Source organism: Protopterus annectens, chromosome 3.part0, assembly GCF_019279795.1.
Source record: "Protopterus annectens isolate FY-2018-M chromosome 3.part0, PAN1.0, whole genome shotgun sequence".
Lineage (NCBI taxonomy): Eukaryota > Metazoa > Chordata > Ceratodontiformes > Protopteridae > Protopterus > Protopterus annectens.
This window is the reverse complement of record NC_056731.1, coordinates 391304290-391326409: the sequence shown is the minus strand read 5'-3', so window position 1 is coordinate 391326409 and position 22120 is coordinate 391304290. Positions and strand designations below refer to the sequence as shown.

Genomic DNA, 22120 nt, shown 5'->3' with positions numbered 1-22120 from the left:
CTATACTTTTTTTTAAAAGCTGTCATTATGCTATGCAGCTAGAGCCATAGTCAAAAGAATACTGTGCAGATATCAAAATTAAGCTAGGACCCCTCCTGTTCGGTATATACTTCTCAGAGGTACAGGCAAGTATAGGAGGACTATGGCTGACAAAGTCTGCAGATGACTGCAAACTAGGGGGCATAACCGATTCCCCGGCTGATACAGACACCCTCCAGAAGGGTCTCACTGAGACGGATACCTGGAGTCAAAATCATGGCCTCAAACTAAATGTCAAAAAGTGCATAGCCATCCCCTTTGGAAAAAAACAAAGTACTCACGAACTACCACATAGGTGGTAGTCCCCTAAATACAGAAAATGTAATAAAGGATCTGGGGACCCAAGTAGATAGTAATCTCTCCTTTGATAATCATATTGCCAAGGTGGTTAGAAAATCCTTCTATGTGGCCCGTCTAATCACAAAAGAGTTTGCATCTAGAACAAATGAGGTTATTGTGCCTCTCTACTCATCACTCATTAGACCCATCATACAATACAACGCCCCATCTGGGATGTACCTTACAAGACACCTGCAACAGCTGGAAAGACCACAAAAGTACCTCACCAAGAGGATTACTGGCCTCAAACAGATGCCCTATGCAGCCCAAATCAAGAAACTCCAGCTGTACTCGGTTGCATACCGCTTACTCAGAGGTGATCTCTGCCTGACATACAAGGCCTTGTCCAACCCAGAATTGATGGACATGCTCCACCTAAAAAAAAAAAAAAAAACAAATCCCGGAGAGCCACACGCTCTAGAGATATAAGCCTCACCACAATGATAAATAGACATGCTGGAGGGATAGATTCCTGTCCCAGAGACTCCCCAGGCTTTGGAACAGGATTCCAATATATATCAGACAGAGCCCCTCACTAACACTCTTCAAGAGAAACCTTGACGGATGGATGGGAAACAGAAAATTTAACTCGGGGATCACTGCAATGGCTCAGCTGGACAGTGGCACAGGAAACTAATGGCTCTGCTGGATAGGGGCACAGGGAACTAATCTAAGGGGGTGGCGAAAGCCAACACACATTCTGGCTAGGCTTATAAATGCCCTTGGGCAGATAGCCTAGTACTTACCTATGAACCTAAGATAATTTAGTCACTGTCTTAAAAGTATCTACCAGAAGTAAAGGTTTTACTCTAAAGTAACAAAGGCAGCTAAAATATGTACTTGCAACTGGGTCCCTCATCATCCAGTAGATGCCATCTGGCTGAATCTCAAAATACTGAATCCAAATGGTTGAAAACTCATTCCATCAAAAAACAACTAAATGACATCACACAGTGACGAGTACCTGAATTTTTTCAAAGGGGTTAGCCCCCACAGCAGTCATACCCTTACTTAAGAATATAGACCACACAGTGACGAGTACCTGAATTTTTTCAAAGGGGTTAGCCCCCACAGCAGTCATACCCTTACTTAAGAATATAGACATCATGGTCAAATAAATCAAAAAGAAAAAAGGGAAAGGCTCCACAGAATCAATGTCAGCAAACAAGAAGAAACCACACTGGTAGGGTTGTGTAGAAGTAACATGAATCACCAGGTTAAAAATAGGCAAGGAATACTTGCATAATTTTACATACCTTTGCTTCTCTTATTCCACAGCTACGTGTAACTATCCCATAACTGACTAAATATTTCAGTAAAATCAGCAGTCAGTTAAACGAGTTTCTAACAATTCAGTTTGAGGTTTGAGGTTCAGCAAAGTACCAATAAACTAAAGGGAGCATTTGGACACTTAATGACCATATTAAAACAACACCTTGACTGATATCAGTCATTACAAAATCATCAGTTAGCCATAGAAAATAAAAATAGCTCATGGAATTCAGAACTATGGAGCTTACATAAAGAGCAAATTCTTAAAATAGAATAGCATAAAATGTTATCTTTCCAGATGTGCCTTTGAATATTTGTCTCAGGCACTGCCCGGTGCCATCTATACCCTCTTAACTGTACAGATTTTCGCAGAATGTTCAGATTTTGTCTTTATATTTTTGGTCCATTTTTCATACACTTGTGGTTTTCTGGCAAATCACTACAGACTGAAGTTAGAAAATAATGACAGTCATTTGAGTTTCAGACTTAATATCCTTCAGAAAATTCATGCTAATACAAAACCTGTTATTCTATCAACTTTCTATGTTTGTAAGAAAAATATTTAAAAACTGTCCTCTATTTTCAGGCCTTTGTACCACTTTTATTTATGGCTTTGTCCAGATTGCTCACTCTAAGAGGTTGAGAGGTATGGTCCATAATGGAATTTCCTGTTCCAACTAAATGCCTTACTCGGTCTGCTTTAAGGCACAGAGAAGTAACCAATGTTATTCCCTAGAAGATGGATAATACACTGTTGCAGAATCACCTCCGAACATAAAAGAACACCATAAGGTTAAAGTGTTAATAATTAAACATTTTACCATGAGAGTTTTACATCATGATACACAAATTGCCATTTTGTAGAATGTAGACCTCTTCATAGTTTTACCTTCCTTTTAGCATTCAGATGAAATCTTCAAGTCTTTATTTCTGAAAGTGGAAAAGCTCACACAAGTCTAAATATTAGGCACTTTATTTCAGATGCAAATGAAATTATATTAAATACTAATATTCAATTGTAAATGAAAATGAAATCATGTATCACGGTGAATCTAGTCATTTCAGTTGTACCTTTCTTTGAGACGGTCTTTTGACGTATAAAAATACTCTCTCTCTCTCTTTCATGGTGTAGAAACTGCTTACTGTGCTAGTGTGTAAAACTTACATTATATGATAGACCAAACAAAAAAAATAGTTATTAGGCACTGCAGGCAACCCTCCCCCCTCAAAAAAGGGCAAACTAGGGTGAAGTGTTCCTAATACAAAACAAGGAAAAGTTATTACTCAATGCACACCAGTGTTCATAACCTTATTTCTTTTTTTTTTCTCAGATGGCTTTTTCTTTAAATGGATAGGTATCTACCTCACATATGTGAATGGCACTACTGTGTACTTGAGCTTTCAGTTCTGTAAATACAGGACACCAACTCATGTTTCTCTACTTTCACCTTTTTTACTTATTTACTGACTCAAATCTAAATGAATGCTATGATTATTTTCAATCTTCTGATTTGTTTATAGTGATGCATCATAAAAATTCCTTCAAGAACAGACCAGTTCATGAGTATTCAGTGCCAACACTGCGTTACATTTCAGAAGGCAGATACTTCGAATTACTCGATAACAGGATATTCATAGTGATAAAAACTTCACCATTTAAAAAAAGACATACACTGCACACAATAGACATGCACAAACCATGGATTTCCTTTGCACAAACTCAGTGTACCACATTTCTCTAAACTGCTAAACTTCCAAACTGAAAGATCAACATCCATGAAAGACACCTGTTACCATACCACTGTATTTCATGGAAAACAAGACTTGCTATGCATGCAAAGAATAAAAACAATGAGAAGCATTCTGCTGTAGTGTTTTACTACATAATCCAAATGAAACGCGTGTAAAGTGTAGAACAGAAAAACTTTAACACTGTAAAAAAAGTCATATTTTCTGGACACACACTTCAGTAGATCAGTTATCCAGATTTTGTGAATTAATGTTCTAAATGTGAAATGTACTCTGTCAGTTCTACTGGTAAATCCAGTTCCTTCACTAAATGAGATGTTTTTTGCAATAACTGTTCAATAGTGTATGTGGTCATATTTGAACTTGAGGATCTCACACAAATGCTCTCTTGTTCTTTGCAACTGACAATGTCTGGATTCTTCAGACAGTCCTCCTTCATTTCCCCAGCACCATCTCTGCTTCTGTTTTCATGCTGCCTGAAGCTTTTTTCACCAATGTCCATATCCTCAACAGAGTCTGCCAAATCTCCTAGGTGGGTTGGCTTATGGCCTACTCTCACAGTTTCAAGCATGTGTTTCTCATGATGGACTACCTGATCCCAAAGACTCTGTATTTTCTGTAGATGCTCTCTGTACTGCTCATGTATCTGGCACCAGGTCTGCAAGGCACTGTCAATGAATAAAAAATACAGAATTATATTTGCTACAGTGTTGTCTTATGACACAGGAAAACAATCTTCTATCTTGAAACAAGACAGCATGAACCAAATAAAGAAATAAGGGATTTGAAACAACATTCTGCTGCGCAGAAAACTTAAAAAGATTTATATCAAGTGACATTACGCAATTTTATCCCACTCAAAACACTAATCAATAACCCTTTGTCAAGGCATCTTCTTTTTTCACCCCACCATAAGTTTTAACATTACATTACCTTACATGCCCTTAGCCCATTGGCTGTATATTAGTCAGTATTTCAAAAAGAACTGGTTGTGATACTGGCTTAAAGCACTTTTATTTTTAGTGTGGGTAGTGGTTAAGAAAGCTATATGCACAATATGAAATCAAGTCTACAAGATTTAGGATTTTTGAACTGGAAGTGTTTGCATAGGTATTTTTATACCCAAAGCAGACTCCAAATAATTTTTCCTCAGGCTGATGGAAATGTCGGAAGTGTGATGGAAAAGACGTAAATGAGAACATATGTTATGAGTTGGCAGATTTTAAAAATTTCCCACACAGTACTTTATCAGAAATATTGGGTGAGCATATAGTACAGTTTTGTACCTACCATAAATGTAGATGTTCGAAGATCCACATTGCTGCAGTCCTTACACTTGGGTAGTCCGCTGTCCTCGGTCGGCCCGAATATCAAAGTATAAGGCTGACGTCGGTCAAGGCGCATTTGACTGACATCAGGACATCAGGGTACAAATGCGCATGACCGACGTCATATCCTCAGTCTTTTCTTGCCCCAGATGTCAGAAGACCCTAAAAATAAAGGTCACAACCAAAAGACAGCAAACAAACAAACAACCACCCTTGCACTAATTATATGTACAATATATACAATATACACAATATTTACAACCCAACCCACACAACCATCTCTAACTACAGAGGGAAGGAGGGAGGGTAAATTGGACTGCAGCAATGTGGATCTTGAACATCTACATTTATGGTAGGTACAAAACTGTACTATGTTCTTCATCTCACATTGCTGCAGTCCTTACACTTGGGTAGAATCCCAAAGCAGAGGTAAGGGAGGATGGCCAAACTATAAGGAAGCAGGAGCTGCCAAAATGCCCTGCAAAACAGCAGTGGCAAAACCAGCCCTGGATTTAGAGTAAAGTGGTAGGTGATAATGCCTAGAGAAAGTATGCACTGAACTCCAAGTAGCTGCCTCCAAAATATCCTTGGTTGCCACCCCTCAAAAAGCTGTCAAGTGGCAGTAGCCCTAGTGGAATGAGGCCTAATCCCAGCTGGAATCTCCTTGCCATGATGGGAATAACAGAAAGCAATGCAAAACCCAATCCACTTAGAAATAGTTTGTTTTGACACAGGCTTGCCCTGAGAACTCAAAGCAAAAGAAACAAATAACTGCTGAGACTGCCTAAACCCTTTAGTTCTGTCCAAATAATATCGCAACTGCCTGTGTACATCTAAAGTGTGCAAAATCTTTTCCCCTTTATTTTGGGGATTTGCATAAAAAGTAGGCAAATGAATAGTTTGGTTTAAAGCCACACTAGAAACCACCTTAGGCATAAAGGAAGGATTAGTACGTAAAGATACCCTATCCTTATGGAAAATTAAGAAAGGCTCAACCGCCATAAGGGCCTGCAATTCAGAAACCCTTCTTGCAGAGGTAATGGCCAACAAAATGGCAGTCTTCCATGATAAATATTTCAACTCAGTAGTAGCTGCAGGCTCAAAAGGTTGTAGAGTGAGTTTCTCCAACACAAAATTGAGATCCCAAGCAGGAGTAGGAGCTCTTCGTGGGGGTCTTATATTCTTTGCCCCTCTAAGAAATTGCTTGAACAAAGGATGAGAAAACAATGGTGGGTCACAATCATAGTGAGCCGAAATTGCTGCAGCATGAACCTTAATAGAAGAGAAGGACAAACCTTTGTCCAGTAACTCAGTAAGATATTGAAGAGCCACACTTAAATTAGGCTCAGAAACATCAAAATCCTTTGCTGCACTCCAAAATAAAAACCTCTTCCATTTATCTGCGTACACTTTCCTTGTACTAGGCCTTCTAGCTTCCAAAATAACATTCAAAACTTGCTGTGGAAGTGGAGGCCCATTATGGTTCAAAACAGAATATGCCAGGCTGTTAGGTGCAGAGAGTGAAGCTTGACATTGAGCAAATGACTGTCCTCCTGAGACAACAGGTGTGGAATCGAAGGCAAAGGCCATGGAGGCTTCCGTACCAGGCTTCTCAGTAATGGGTACCAATGCTGTTGAGGCCAATCTGGAGCTATCAAAATCATCCTTGGCTTGTCTTGTCTGACCTTTAGTAGTACCTTTGGGTGGAGAGGCAGAGGCGGAAAGGCATACACATGAAGATTGCTCCAATTGAAGGAAAGAGCATCCACTTTCCAAGCTGTGGGATGAAACCTTTTTGTGCAAAACTTTGGCAGCTGGTGGTTTAGTGGAGAAGCGAACAGATCTATGTCTGGAGTTCCCCATGACACTGTCAATTTCTGAAATACATGAGGATCCAATTTCCACTCGTGGGGATCCATAATTCGTCTGCTCAACACATCTGCTAAGGAGTTCTGTGCTCGGCAGAAACCTTGCCTGAAGATTGAGCTGTAAACTGAGAGCAGTCTCCCACAAAATCATTGCTTGCCTGCATAGAGGATAAGAATGTGTTCCCCTTGCTTGTTGATGTACCACATGACAGTTGTGTTGTCTGTTAGAATCAACACCTGCCCTGGAAGAAGTAAATCCTTGAAAGCTATTAAAGCAAACTGGACTGCTAACATCTCCTTCAAGTTGATATGTAGATGTTGTAGTCTGGCAGGCCACTTGTCTTGTATCCACTTTCCATTCAGATGAGCTCCCCAAGCTTTGTCTGAGGCATCTGTCGTTAAAATCTGACTCGCCTCTGGCCGGGTCACAGAGAGTCCCTTGTTTAGGTGACATTCCTGAGCCCACCACAAAAATTCCTTTTGAATGCAAGGTATTATTTGAATGACAGTGTCCAGATCCTGGCAGTGCTGTGTGCATACATTTTTGAGATACCATTGTAGCTTCCTCATATGCAGTTTGGCATTGGGAAGCACCAGAATACAAGATGCCATGAACCCTAAGGCTTGAAGGACTGTCCTTGCAGTCAGCCCGGACTGATGAGATAGTTGATGGAAGTAAAGGGAAAGATTCTTTTGTTTGTCCGGGGTCAAAAAGGCCATCTGGGATGCTGTATTCAGTCTTATACCCAGAAAGCACATGTCCTGAGAGGGTACTAGACTGGACTTTATTTCGTTCACAGAATACCCCAGGCATCTTAGCACTGCTATCACATATTCCAAATGATGAAGAAGCTCGTCCTTCCTTGAGCCAGAATCAGGCAATCGTCCAAATAAGGATAGATCTGTATTCCTTTTAGCCTGAAGAAAGCTATCACTGGAGCCAGAACCTTCGTGAACACTCTGGGGCCAGCAGATAAGCCAAAGGGCAATGCAGAGAACTGATAGTGAGAAGTCCCAGCTCGAAAACGCAGATACTTCCTGCAACTTAGTCTGATAGGAACATGAAGGTAAGCCTCCTTGAGATCCAAAGTTACCATCCAATGATCTTTGCCCAGCAGAGGTAAAAGCTGCTGTAACGTCAACATTTTGAACTTGGGAATGTCCAGATAAGTGTTGAGGATAGATAAATCCAAAATTGGTCTCCACGTGTTCCCCTTCTTTGGTACTAGGAACAGGCGAGAATAAAATCCTAGGCCCACTTCTGGCATAGGGACCGGCTGTATGGCCCCTATTTGAAGTAACAGAGAAATTTGCCTGTGAGCCTCTATTCTCTGTTGAGGAGGAACGTCTGGCATGCCTTTGAAAGGAGGCAAGGTATGGAAATAAAACCTGTAACCGTGGTGTATGATATCCAATACCCATCTGTCTTGGGTAATTAAACTCCAATTTTCTTTGAAAAGTGCCAACCTTCCTCCCAAAGGTGCTGCCAGACGAGAAGGCTCTGGCAGCTGAAAAGGTAGGTCATTGGGTCTGTTTACGAAAGGACTGACCCCTGCCCTCACCGAAGACTGTGCAGGAGAACTCCTGTCCTAGGCCTGAAAGAGCCCTGAGCTCTGCCCCTACCACGTCTAGATCTACCCCTAGACTGGGAATCATAAGAAGGATACGTCCACCCCTTAGTAGGCCAATTTCTACTAAACTTTGGAGGCTGAACCTGCAAAAATCTTTAACAGTCTGCATAGACTTAGCCTTGTCTTCCATTTTCTTTAAAACTGCCTCAACAGGAGAACCAAACAACACATCAGATTGTAAAGGAGCATCTAAAATCCTTGTTTTAACATGGTCAGATAAATTCTGATCCCTCAGCCAGGCGTGCCTGCGAAGAACTGACCCAGTGGCAGCCACCCTAGACGAGGCCTGTACAGCATCAAAACCACATTGCAAAGAATGCTTACCCACCTGTTCAGAAACATGTACTAAATCTTGCAACTCTTTACAATCAATACCTTCCGCCAGAGCATCAACCTTAGACTTTAACTGTGAAAGGAGATAGTTTTGGTATTTCAACATGTGAAACTGGCAATTCAAAGCCCTCATAGCTAGAGTGGAAGAAGTATAAACTTTCTTTCCCCATCTATCCAAGGCCCTGGCCTCTTTATCTGCAGGAACCGGATTCTTGACAACAGAAGCCTTAACACCTTTAGGCCCCTGGCTAACAGTTTCTGGGTCTGCCCTAGGACTCTTAAAAAGATACTTATGAGCTTCAGGCACCCTGTAATACCTATCCGGTTTAACAGGAGCAGGAGGCAAAGAATCAGGATTTAGAGAAGCCTCTGTAAAACATCTTCCACTACATCCAAAACAGGAGGTATAGCCAAAGGCCTATGCTGGGGTAAAACAAAATTCCCTAAGCCTTTTCCTGGAATCAGAGAAGTCCTGACCTTCCCACTTAAAATGCTCCCTCATGGAATGAAGAGTTTCTGAAAAGAAAAATCCTCAGGAGGAGAAGCAGAAGGAGTAGAATCATCCACATCAGAATCAGAATAAGGAGAGTACTCCTGCAAGTCTTCAGCCGAAGACTCTGAAACATCCAAGCCTGCTCAAAACTCCTAGCTCAGGCTCCACCCTAGGTCTCTTATCAGGAGGGCAAAGAACCCTAATCAAAGTAATCAAATCTTCTGCCATTTTAAGCATATGCTTCTTGGGCACAGTTCCTGAAGAACTAGGGGTGACACCAACTGAAGCTAAACCTGGCCTGCCTCTGGGAGAAGCCTTGGAAACAGAAGGAGAGGGCCTAACCACCCTAGGCAGGGAGGGAGTATAGTAACCTGAGAAGCCCCATCAGCCTGACCTGCCTCCTGAGAGGCCACATCCTGCAATAACAAAGTCTCTCCCTGGGATCCCAAAGAAACCTCCGGTGGAACCACCGCTCCACCGACACCTCTAAAGAACCGGCGTCCGATACGGACGGTTCTTCTAGCCTAGGCTTAACTGCTTTGTCCTTGCGCTTCTTGAAGAAGCGGGCCGGAGCATCCGGCGGCATTTTATAATTGCACCGCTTCCGAAGACTAACCTGGCACAATCTAATCTTCTCTTTATAGTGCGCTTATTGAATCTAGCACAAGAGCGACACCCAACAACGTCGTGCTCAGGCCCTAAACAAGGAATACACAAAGTATGATAGTCTCTATGCGGTATCTGTTTCCCACAAGAAATACAATTATTCACTTTTTCTGACATCCGGTAAACCACTGAGGCAAGAAAAACTAAAATATTCCCAACGGGTACTTAGCCAACTTTGACTCGGTCTGAAACTCCGAAATCGAACAATTTCAGAACGCCAACCGGCACTTGCAACGCTGCTTCTGCATCGGACCATGCGGCAAAAAAGACTGAGGATATGACGTCGGTCATGCGCATTTGTACCCTGACGTCCTGATGTCAGTCAAATGCGCCTTGACCGACGTCAGCCTTATACTTTGATATTCGGGCCGACCGAGGACAGCGGACTACCCAAGTGTAAGGACTGCAGCAATGCGAGATGAAGAACATCGGTGTAACTAAGGAAATAATTTTTTTCGGCTAGGATACAAGATCTGAATTGCCTAAGCATAAAACCTTGTTGAGCTTCATTTTAGTGGTTGCCAAAAAAGCTATTACTGGTAAATGCAAATCAAAGTCTAAACCAACTGTATTTCAAATAGTGAATATTGTAACAGAAATAAAAGAACTGCAAGTGGGATCTTTAGAAAAGGGTATGATTAAATTACAGAGAAAAAAATGGAAATTATGGGAACAATACATGCAGAATGTTTTGCAGGAGGAGTGAGGTTTACAGGAAGGCAGGAACTGATCAATTTATGTAATACTGGACTGATCATAAAATATGTGTGATATATAATGTTTGTTACTGTCAACATGTTAACATGGTTTGTGTTCCTTTATACAATTGTATGTTTGTTTGCCTATGCCTTAAAAAGAAGTTATGTACTCACCATAACGTTCCATCTGAGTAGTTATACTTAATTTTCTGCAACCTGTGGGTATTCGGATCCATATCGGATCCGAGCCGGCAACATTTTATCAAGCATCTGTTCCAAGCTCCTCCGCTTACCATAATCCCTCACCTCTCCTACCTTCCTTCAGATCGAGTTTGCCACTGACCAAACTATTAGCAACTCAATAACGTTAACCTAGAACAGGGTCAGAGATTCATAGGTTGGTACTAGGCTATCGGCCCTAGGGCCTATACAAGCCTAGCCATAACAATTCCCTGGCTATTTCTTCCCACACTATTTACTTCCCTGGACCCCTGTCTAGCAGGGCGACTGACGTGATCCCCGGGGTGAATTTCCTTTCTCCCATCCAATCATCAAGGTTCCTTTTGAAGAGGGCCAAAGAGGTGCTCTGCTTGAAGAGGGCCAAAGAGGTGCTCTGCTTGACATGTATGGGCAGTCTATTCCAGAGTCTGGGGAGTTTCTGGGTCAGGAACCTATCCCTCCAGCATGTTTTGTTTATTGTGATGACAAGATTTAGATCCCTGGAGCATGTGGCTTTGAGGGAATGGGATTTCTTTAAGTGTAGCATGTCCAACAGCTCTGGGTTTGACATGGCCTTGTATGTTAAGCAGAGATCGCCTCGGAGTAGACGATATGCGACAGAATACAGAGTTCGAGGGAAGGAGGGAGGGACGGTTGCAGAAAATGAAGAATAGCTACTCAGATGGAACGTTATGGTGACTACATACCTTCTTTACCTGAAGTAGTTAACTTCATTTATCTGCAACCTGTGGGACAGAGTCCCCAGCTACCAAAAATCCTGGAAGGCCCTCATGGAAGGATATTCCTGAGCACCGCAGAGCCAAAGGATGCTCTCTCTCTAGAGATCAAGTTCAACTTATAATGAGAGATGAATGTATGTGTCCTTGCCTAGGTCGCTGCTGCACAGATATCATCCAGAGAAACCCTAGACCAAAAAGCAGCAGAAGTTGCCATAGATCTGGTGGAATGGGCTTTAATAGGACCAGGTGGGGATAGGCCTTTATCCTTATAGACTTGCAGTATACATTGTGTAATCCACCTGGCTAAAGAGACCTTGGAAATGGCCTTACCCAAAAACGGTCTAGAAAAGGACACAAATAATTGGTCAGACTTACGAAATTGCTTAGTCCTGTGCAGATGGAAATGAAGCTGTCTATGAACATCTAGCAAATGGAGCTTATATTCACCCTTGTATGTAAATTTGGGAAGAACACAGGCAGATTAATCATCTGGATAATGTTAGATTCAGAAGCCACCTTTGGTAAGAAAGAAGGGTTTGTGCGAAGTAAAACCCTGTCTTTATGAAAAATCAAATAGGGGGGCATGGCAGACAAAGCTTGGATCTCAGAAACCCGTTCAGTGGAAGTAATGGCCACTAAAAAGGCTGTCTTAAAGGACAGAAATTTTAAGTCTACTGATGCTGCTGGTTCAAAAGGGGGTGCCATCAATGCCTGCAAAACTAAAGTAAGGTCCCAAGGGGGGACGGAAGAGAAAAGTACCTTTTAGAAAGGCCTTGCACAATCTCAAGGAGGCCAGAGCATTCAAATTTTCACCAATATGAAAATTAGATATGGCTGCCAGTTATACTTTCACTGTGGAGGAACTAGCCCCTTGTTGAAAAATATATGACAAAAACTCCAAGACTGCAGGAACCGGGGCAGTAAATGGATCTATGTTTCTCTGAGAAGCCCAAATAGAGAAGCGTTTCCATTTGCTGCGATAAACCTTCTTAGTGGAAGCTTTGAGGGATGCCTTTACCGAAAATGATAAACCGGGAGTCCTAGCAATCAGGGGAACTGGAGCAACCAAGCCGTCAGCTTGAGGCTGTCTAGGTCGGGCGGACTGATGCCCGAGGGATGGGATATGAGATCCAGGCAGGGATCTAGAATCCATGGAGGAGTTAGAGCATGAGACCAGAGGAAGGGGAACCACACTTGACAAAGCCAGAATGGGACAATGAGGATCACTTTGCACCCCAGTCGGTATGCTTTTTGAAGAAACTTCAGAATTAGAGGTAGCGGGGGATAGGCATACAGTAACCCAGGAGGCCAAGCATGAACTAGAGCATCTCTGGGAGAGTCCCCTGGGGAGGGGATTAGAGCAAACAACTCGCTGCACTTCACGTTGGAAGGAGATGCGAAGAGATCGCAGCAAGGGTGACCCCAAGCTAGGAAGATCTCCTCCGCTACTGACGGTTTCAGAGACCACTCGTATGGCATTAGAAAAGCTGGACTCAATTTGTCCGCTAAAATTTTGGAGTGGCCCGGGATGTGCGTTGCAATCAGAAACCGACTGGTGGAAATCGCCCACTCCCACACTCTCATGGCCTCGCGGCAGAGAGGGTAAGATCTGGTCCCTCCTTGTTTGTTGATGTATCAGACAACAGACATGTTGTCTGACAGAACTGCAATCATCCCCGGGGGGAGAACAGTGTGAAAGGCTTGCAATGCTAAAAGCACTGCCCTCATCTCCAGAACACCGATATGCAATCTGGTCTCGGTTTGGGACCACATGCCTTGGACTGTCCTTCCCAAAACGTGCCCCCCCCCACCTGAGCTAGGAGGCACCTGTGGTCTCTGAGGCTTGGACTGGGAATGTTAAGAATGGGCAACCTGCCAAGATTTCCGGCGATTGGAGCCACCAAAGAAGAGAAGTCTTGCAGGCTTTGCTGATCCGTACAGGGTAGTCCATGGGGAGGTCTAACCAAGACCACTGAACTGTCAAGGTCCACTGAAGCACCCTCATGTGAAGACACGCACATGGTAAAATTTAAATTACTGCTGCCATGGAACCTAGGGCATGGAGAATGTCGCTCGGCATCGGTGTCCTGGGGAAGAGGATCACTGACACATGGGCCCGTAGGTTCTGGATCCTGTCCTGAGTGAGAAAAACTTGTAAAAGTAGTGTGTCCAACTGTGCAGCTATGAATTCCAAAGTCTGTGTCGGATTTAGGCGGGACTTGGCGATGTTGATCCCTAGATTGACTGCAAGATGCATGAAGGAGTCTCTGGCCATGCAAAGTAGACGCTTGGAGGTAACAGTGAAGAGCCAATCGTCTAGGTAAGGAAAAGTACACTTTTGTACCTACCATAAATGTAGATGTTCGAGTGTTCACCCTGCTGCAGTCATCACACTTGGGTTATTCCTGCCGTCAGGCGGTCCCGCAGTTGGACCGAATTCCAAAGTCTTGGTCTGGCGTCAGTTGCTGTCACTTCTTCCCTGAAGTCAGTGCGCCAGGGATATACAAGAGGCATCCAACGCCATTTTCTTTGTTTTTTCTTGCCCCAAATGTCAGGTGCCCCCAACAGGTAGGCAAAAAAAAAATATATATATATATATATATATATATATCTCCATATAAAAATAAAACAAAACCCTTAGGCACAAGCAAATACACCACAGAGGTAGTATAGGATAGAGTGGTAGAGATAAGTTCAGCTGTTTCAGAGGGGATGGAGGGAGGGTAACCTGGACTGCAATAGGGTGAACACTCGAACATCTACATTTATGGTAGGTACAAAACTGTACTATGTTCATCGTATTACCCTGCTGCAGTCATCACACTTGGGGTGAATCCCAAAGCTAAGAATGGGAGGTGGAGTCAAACAGGGTTAGAAGAAGCTAGTAGGCCCTGCAAAACTGCAGTGGCAAAACCAGCTCTAGTCTTAGAGTATAGAGGTAGGTGATAGTGTTTGGTGAAGGTGTGCACTGAATTAGAAGTTATGTACTCACCATAACGTTCCATCTGAGTAGGTGTATTCATTTGTCTGCAACCTGTGGGTTACGGATCCGATATCGGATCCGAACTGGCATGGTTTACCAGCTATGGATCCGAGCTCTCAGCTCCTCCCCTCACCCATAATGCCCTGCTCTCCCTACATGACCTCAGATCGAGTTTGCCAACAGCATGAACACCCTGAAAAGGGTAACACATCATATGCAGGAAACTGAAAAGGCCAGGGGGATAGGAGGGCGGGATGGTTGCAGACAAATGAATACACCTACTCAGATGGAACGTTATGGTGAGTACATAACTTCTAAATCTGAAGTAGGAGATTCATTTGTCTGCAACCTGTGGGACAGAGTCCCCAGCTACCTGAACCTTGGGCGGCCATCATGGAAGGATATTCCGGAGCACCGCGGAGTCAAAGGATGCTCTACCCCTAGATGTAAGATCCAACTTGTAGTGGGAAATAAAGGTATGAGATGAAGCCCAAGTGGCTGCTGCACAAATATCATCTAGAGGAATCCTAGCCTTAAAGGCGGCCGAGGTAGAGACTGACCGGGTTGAATGGGCATGTACACCTCCGTGCGGGCCTTCCAGAAGCTTGATAAGCCAATAAGATACATTGTGAAATCCAGCGAGATAATGAGACTTTAGAAATTGGCTTGCCCAAATTAAATTTAGCAAAGGAAATGAACAACTGGTCAGATTGCCTATGACCAGCCGTCCTGTTTAGATAAAATCTAAGTTGCCTGTGAACATCTAAGGAATGAAGCTTGTATTCACCCTTGTTTTGATATTTAGGAAAGAAAACAGGGAGGTTAATGGACTGATTAATGTTTGCTTCTGAAGCTACCTTAGGAAGAAAGGACGGGTTGGTCCTGAGGTAAACACGGTCCGGATGAAAGACCAAGTAAGGAGGTTTAGCTGATAATGCTTGAAGCTCTGAGACTCTCTTGGCCAAAGTAATGGCTACTAAAAATGCGGTCTTGAAAGATAAGAATTTCAGATCTACCGTAGCCGCCGGTTCGAAGGGGGGGGGGCGGTCAAGGCCTGGAGGACTAAAGAAAGGTCCCAAGGAGGAACCGCTTGCTTTACAGGGGGCCTGAGAAGGAAAGTACCTTTTAGGAAAATCTTACACAATTTGGCATACATCAGAGGACTGGAGTCATGACCAATATGATAATGAGAAATTGCCACAAGTTGTACTATGACCGTGGAACTGCTGGCACCATCATTAAAAAGAGAGGTTAAGAAGTCAAGCACCAAAGGGAGAGGAACTGTGAAGGGGTTTAGGCCTTGCCGCTCCGCCCACAAGGAGAACCGTTTCCACTTACTGCGGTAGACTTTCCTAGTGGATGGCTTATGAGCCGCCACCAGGATGGCCTTAACAGGGGACGAAATACCGGGAGTCCTGATCAGGAGTGGAACTGGAGCAGCCAAGCGGTCAGCTTCAGGTTGTCCAGATTCGGGGGAGATAAGCGGGAAGGATGAGATATCAGATCCGGAATGGGATCTAGAATCCAAGGAGGATTCACTGAGTGAGACCTTAGGAAAGGGAACCAGATCTGTCGAGGCCAAAATGGAGCAATGAGAATCATGCTGCACCCCAACCGAGAGGCTTTCTAAGAACTTGGAGCATCAGAGGCAAGGGGGGATAAGCATACAGAAGACCGGGTGGCCAAGCATGCACCAGAGCGTCTCTTGGGGCACCTCCGGGAGGAGGTATTAGAGCGAAAAAACTGTCGCACTTGGTGTTTGAGGGAGGCAAAAGATCGCAACAAGGAGTTCCCCACCGTGCGAAGATGCGTTCCGCTACCTGAGTATTGAGAGACCACTCGTAAGGGGTGAGAATGGTGCGACTGAGTTTGTCCGCCAGGATGTTGGACCGACCCGGAATATGCGTTGCTATGAGAAAGCGGTTGGTGGAGATTGCCCATTCCCACACTCTCATGGCTTCTCGACAAAGAGGGTAAGACCTGGTTCCTCCTTGTTTGTTGATATACCAGACAACAGACATGTTGTCCGATTGAATCGCAATTGTTCCCAAGGGAAGAAAGGCCTGAAGTGCTAGCAACGCTAGGAGCACTGCTCTCATCTCTAGAACATTGATATGCAGTGAGGTCTCTGAATCGTTCCACGTGCCTTGGACCGTCCGGCCTGCAAAATGCCCCCCCCACCCGAGGCGGGAGGCGTCCGTGTCCACCGTGGCGAGAGGGGGAGAGGCACAAAAGGGGCGGCCTTCGTGGAGATCTGGAGAGTGTAGCCACCACAGGAGGGACCGCTTGCAAGCCTTGCTGATCGCAATGGGATGATGCATAGGAAGAGCAAGATACGACCACTGAACTAGGAGTGTCCATTGAAGGATGCGCATATTGAACCTGGCGAGAGGAAGAAGCGCTATCGCTGCCGCCATGGACCCTAGGGCCCTCAGGACCAACTCCGCCGGAACTGAGCTTGAGTGGAGAATGGCCAGCACCTGGAGCTGCAGGTTTTGATCTCTGTCCGCAGTGAGGAAGGCTCTCAATCTCCTCGTGTCTAACCTGGCACCTATAAAATCTATGAACTGCGTGGGTGCTAGATTGGATTTTTTTGTGTTTATCGTGATGCCCAGATGAGGAGCAAGATGGAGAAAGGAGTCTCGCGCCAGGAGAAGTAGATGCCTTGTTGGGGCGGTGAGAAGCCAGTCGTCCAGACCTGCACCCCCTGAAGCCTCAGGTGGGCCGCTACCACTGCTAATACTTTGGTGAACACCCTGGGGGCTGTGGTGAGACCAAAGGGAAGGACCCGAAATTGGTAGTGACTGGCTCCCAGCCGGAAGCGGAGAAACCTCCTGGAGCGCCTGTCCATTAGTATATGGTAGTACGCATCCTTGAGGTCTATGGAGCACATCCAGTGGTCTTCTCCCAGCAGGGGGAGAATAGACTGCAATGTAACCATTCGGAACTTCTCCTTGGGAACTGCCAGGTTCAAGAGAGAAAGGTCTAAAATTGGTCTTAGATCCCCCGTCTTTTTTGGCACTAAAAAGAACCTGGAGTAGAACCTGATCTGATCTGGTCTGGGGGGACGGGCTGGATGGCTCTTTTCTTTAGCAGATGGCCAATTTCTGCCAAAGCAGCCTCCCACTGACCGGGTGGAACGTCGGGGAGGGACTTCAATTTTGGCATGTGACGGAAAGGGATATGGTATCCTCTGGATATGATCTGGAGGACCCAGCGGTCTGATGTTATGGACTCCCATGCCACTAGGTGCTCCGAAAAACGTCCCCCGACTGCCTCCAAAGTGGAGCAGCCGGGCAACCCTTCAGGGCTGCTGCGCGGGCCGTTCAGAGAAGGGTTCTCTGGACCCGAAGTTCCTGGGAGCCCCTCTGCCCCTAGGGCGGCGTCCTCCCTGTCCTCCTCTGCCACGGAAGGACTGGTTGTCCGGAGCAGGCTGGGATTGCTGCGACTTCCGGAACCACATCTTCTTCTGACCCTTTTGGTTCCTAGAATAGGGCCTCTGGGGTACAGAGAAGCGGATTCTGACGGCAGACAGCGTCTTCCCGTCCTTCTCGCTCTGGGTCAAAGTGTCACGAACAGTTTTGCCAAAGAGGGCAGAACCATCAAAAGGGCGTGCAAACGGCGCCTTGAAGGGCTCGAAATCGCAATGACGGAGCCAGGCCTGACGTCTGGTAACTAGGCCTGCCCCTGCGGCTCTAGCGGCACCTTCCGTAGCATGGGACAGTAGCCGCATAGAGGTATTAGTGACGGACCTGAGAGTGGCCATACGGGTGGAGTGCAGCACTTTGTCCTCCTCCGACATGGACTCTGGGGGGGATGCAGCGTATTCTTTTATAAGATCGCGCTGCATCCTAATCACATGTGCCAGGTAGTTCAGCGCCCTCACTGAGAAGGTCACTGAACTAAACATCCGCTTCCCCAAGCGGTCCATCATCCGAGACTCCTTGCTCGGGATGGACTGAGGGACTCTCCTGAGCAAGTTCCCTCTTGGTGGCAGCCGCCGTCAACATGGCATCTACCGGAGGCCCCTTACTCCAATGGGCACGGTCAGCCAGGGGACTGAGAATACGGTCGGGCCTTTTGGGATTGGCTCCACGGTGTCCGGTTCCTTCCACGCCCTGGTGGTAATGAGGTCCACCAGGGGGTCGGCAGGAGGGGACACCCAAGAGGTAGACGGGCCCGCTTCAAATGCCTCCAAGAACACGGACTCGTCCGAAGACTTGGGGGCAGACCACCCCCCCCTTATGCGGAGCATTTCCATGATGTCTCCAAATGAGACATCCTCAGGGGGTGATCTTGGGGAGCCTTCCCCTTCCTCCAAGTCCGTGTCTTCTGTGAGAGACTCAGGGGAGTCAATGTGCCTCCTTTTGCACGTATGTTTGCGGGGAACATCCTCCGGGGGGCTGTCAGAGGACTCCTCGCAAACAGTGACCTGTTCCAAGGGAACAGCTTGGGGCAAAGGAGTGGGCTGTCCCAAGGGCCGGATGGTGGAAGCCTGACCCAGTGCAGATGGAGCGCGGGACGGAGCCGAAGCAAGTGCCGGGGGTCCGGAGACCCTCAACAGGGCCCTCTCCACTACATCAAAAGCCGAAGGGGAGCCGACCTTGACCAATGGATCCGACAATCGGCTCCCCCTCGGATCCGAGGAGTGGATCGGAGCCGGCACCGAAGCACTCGGATCCGAAGGGACAGTGCGCTCCGACACCGATGGCGCCGAAGGAGCAGTGATCCCCCCCGGATCCGAAGCTCGGATCCAGGCTCCGAGAGGTCGGATCCGAAGCACTCGAGGGCAGGGTCGGATCCGAAGTACCAAGTACTATCGGCGCCGACCCACCCCCGGCTCCGAAGCTGCTCGGCTCCAACTGCTCCGAACCCGGGTAGCGGGTCGGAGAAGGAGCAATTGGTTTAAAGAAAGGGGTCGAGCTCCCCCCCAGAGGGGGGGGGAGGCAAGAGCACTCCCATCTGCATCTGGGCCTGGATGAACCTTCTCATCATCCGGTCCAGATCAGCATCTGACAAGCTATAGATCAATCTCGACGAGGCTACCGAGGTAGGCCTTGAGTGCCTCCTGGATAGCCTCGACGGAGATCGGGTCTCCTCCTCCTCAGGTCCCGGTGAAAAGCACACAGGTGACCGGAGCCGAGGAGGGGGAGAACCAGCAGACAAGGAGGCCGGAGGAGAAGCCCGCTTGGCAGGCGGGGCCGAAACAGAGGTCTCGGCCCGCCGCTTATGGTGCTTTTCCCTCCGGTCCTTCTTTCTAGCTTCCCTCTCCTCCGAACCACTACAGGGAGGTTGAGTCCCAGGAGGAGGAGGGGGAGCCGGAGAGGAGGCAACCGTAGAAACGGTTCCCCCCGAAGGAGCGGAGGCCGGAGCAGAGTCCGGGGGCAAAAGTCCCACCAAGACAAGCTTGGACCTCCGCTCTTTCAATGCCCTGGGGTTGAACCCTGCACAAATGGAACATCCAGAAGTGAGGTGTTCAACCCCAAGGCATCTGTGGCCATCAGCAGGGGAAAGCTTATGGCCACACTCGGAGCACTTAGAGAACACAGCTTTGGGTTGTTCAGACATCCCAAAGACATCCCAAAGAACATCCCAAAGAACTAAAAGTTACTTAAACTAAAGGTAGAAGTAAAAGCAACTAACACACAAAACAGGCCCAAACACACACTACGCTACCAGCGAGGGGAGGGAAATTAAGTAAAAATAATATTAAAACACTAAATAAGTATAACTATGTAAAAGGGAATCCTAGACTTTCACTCAACTTTCACAACAAAAATTAAATTTTAACTGACTAAACACTTGAAAAATTCACTTAGCTGAAGAGCTCAGGAACACTAACCTGGTCACCAGCGCGGCAAACTAGATCTGAGGTCATGTAGGGAGAGCAGGGCATTATGGGTGAGGGGAGGAGCTGAGAGCTCGGATCCATAGCTGGTAAACCATGCCAGTTCGGATCCGATATCGGATCCATAACCCACAGGTTGCAGACAAATGAATCTCCTACTTCAGATCTCCAAGTTGCAGCTTCCAGAATATCTTTGGTTGGCATTCCCCTGAGAAAGGCTGCTGATGTAGCTGTAGCCCTGGTGGAGTGGGACCTTATGTTAGCAGGTACTGGTTTCCCATGATGTGAGTAGCAGAAACGTATGCAATGCCCTACTCATTTAGAAATGGTCTGTTTTGAGATAGCTTTTCCTTGTGATCCTGTAGCATAGGCTACAAAGAGCTGGTCAGTTTTTCTGAGAGCCTTAGTTTTATTCAAGTAGTAACGTAATTGCCTGTGAATGTCCAAAGAGTGCAGGAGTCTTTCTCCTTTGTTCTGGGGGTTTGGGAAGAAGGTGGGCAAGTGAATGGTTTGGTTTAGGGCCACACTGGATACCACCTATGGCATAAAGGAAGGGTTAGTTCATAGAGAGAGACTGTCTTGATGAAAAATGAGGAAAGGCTCCGCTGCCATTAGTGCCTGTAGCTCTGAGACTCTTCTAGCTGAGGTTATTGCTAGTAGTAGGGCAGTTTTCCATGAAAGAAATTTTAAGTCAGCTGAAAAAGCTGGTTCAAAGGGCGGCAGTGTAAGCTTTTCCAGAACAAAGTTCAGATCCCAAGTAGGTGTTGGAGCTCTCCTTGGCGGTCTTAAGTTCTTAGCCCCTCTGAGGTACTGCCTTAGGAGTGGATGTGAAAAAGGAGGATCCGTGTTGTAGTGAGCTGAAATCGCCGGAGATGAAAAGGAAAGTCCTTTGTGCAACATTTCAGTTAAATATTGTAGAATCTGAGGAATGTCTGGCTCTAGGGGATTTTGGCCTTTAGCCTGGTTCCAGGCGCAAAATCTTTTCCATTTGTCTGAATAGGTTTTTCTGGTGCTGGGCCTCCTGGCCTCCAGAATGACATCCATAACAGCTTTGGACAAAGGTGTTGGCTGGTTGTTTAGGTAATTTGCCATGCAGCCAGGTTTAAAGTCTTGAGCTGGCTGTGTAGAAACTGATTGTCTCGCTGGGTGAGCAGGTGAGGAATTTGTGGCAAAATCCATGGTGGGGCCTGGGCCATGTTCTTTAAAATTGGATACCAATGCTGGCGTGGCCAGTCTGGTGCAATGAGCATCATTTGTGGCCTCTCTAATTTGACCTTCAGCAATACCTTTGCTAGAAGAGGCAGTGGAGGGAAGGCATACACTGTTAATGTTTTCCAACTGAATGAGAGGGCGTACACCTTCCAAGCTGATGGATGGAAGGTCCTTGTGCAAAATTTTTGAAGTTGGTGGTTGTGGGGGCTTGCAAACAGATCTATGTCTGGGAGTCCCTATTTTTGAACTATCATTGCAAATACTTGTGGATCTAGTTTTCATTCGTGTGGATCCATGATGTCTCTGCTTAGGTCGATTACCAATGTGTTTTTCTTTCCTGGCAGGAATTGTGCTTATAATTGAACCTGGTAAGACAGTGCAGTGTTCCACAAGGTCATTGCTTGCCTGCATAGAGGGTAGGAATGTGTGCCCCCTTGCTTATGTATCACATTATTGTGGTATTGCCCGTCTTTATTATTAGTTGTCCTGGGTGTAGAAGGCCCTTGAAAGCGGTTAGGGCATTCTGTACTGCTAGCATTTCTTTTTGATTGATATGCAGATGCCTCTAATCTGAAGTCCATTTGCCCTGAATTCACTGCCCTGCCATGTGTGCTCCCCAGGCATAGTCCGATGCATCTGTTGTCACAGTTTGCCTGGCTGTGGGTAAGGTGAATAGCTGACCCTTGTTGAGGTGACATGCCT

General features: G+C 46.0%; 1 protein-coding gene across 1 annotated transcript in view; it reads right to left on the bottom strand.

Moving 5' to 3' along the window:
- Positions 1-3511: 3511 nt before the first annotated feature.
- YAE1 (YAE1 maturation factor of ABCE1) overlaps positions 3512-22120 on the bottom strand; it is a 105440-nt gene continuing 86831 nt past the window's right edge. The window contains exon 3 of the mRNA XM_044065595.1: positions 3512-4113. Coding sequence (XP_043921530.1) covers positions 3647-4113 — 467 coding nt within the window. The 3' untranslated portion in view covers positions 3512-3646. The remainder of the gene's footprint in view (positions 4114-22120) is intronic.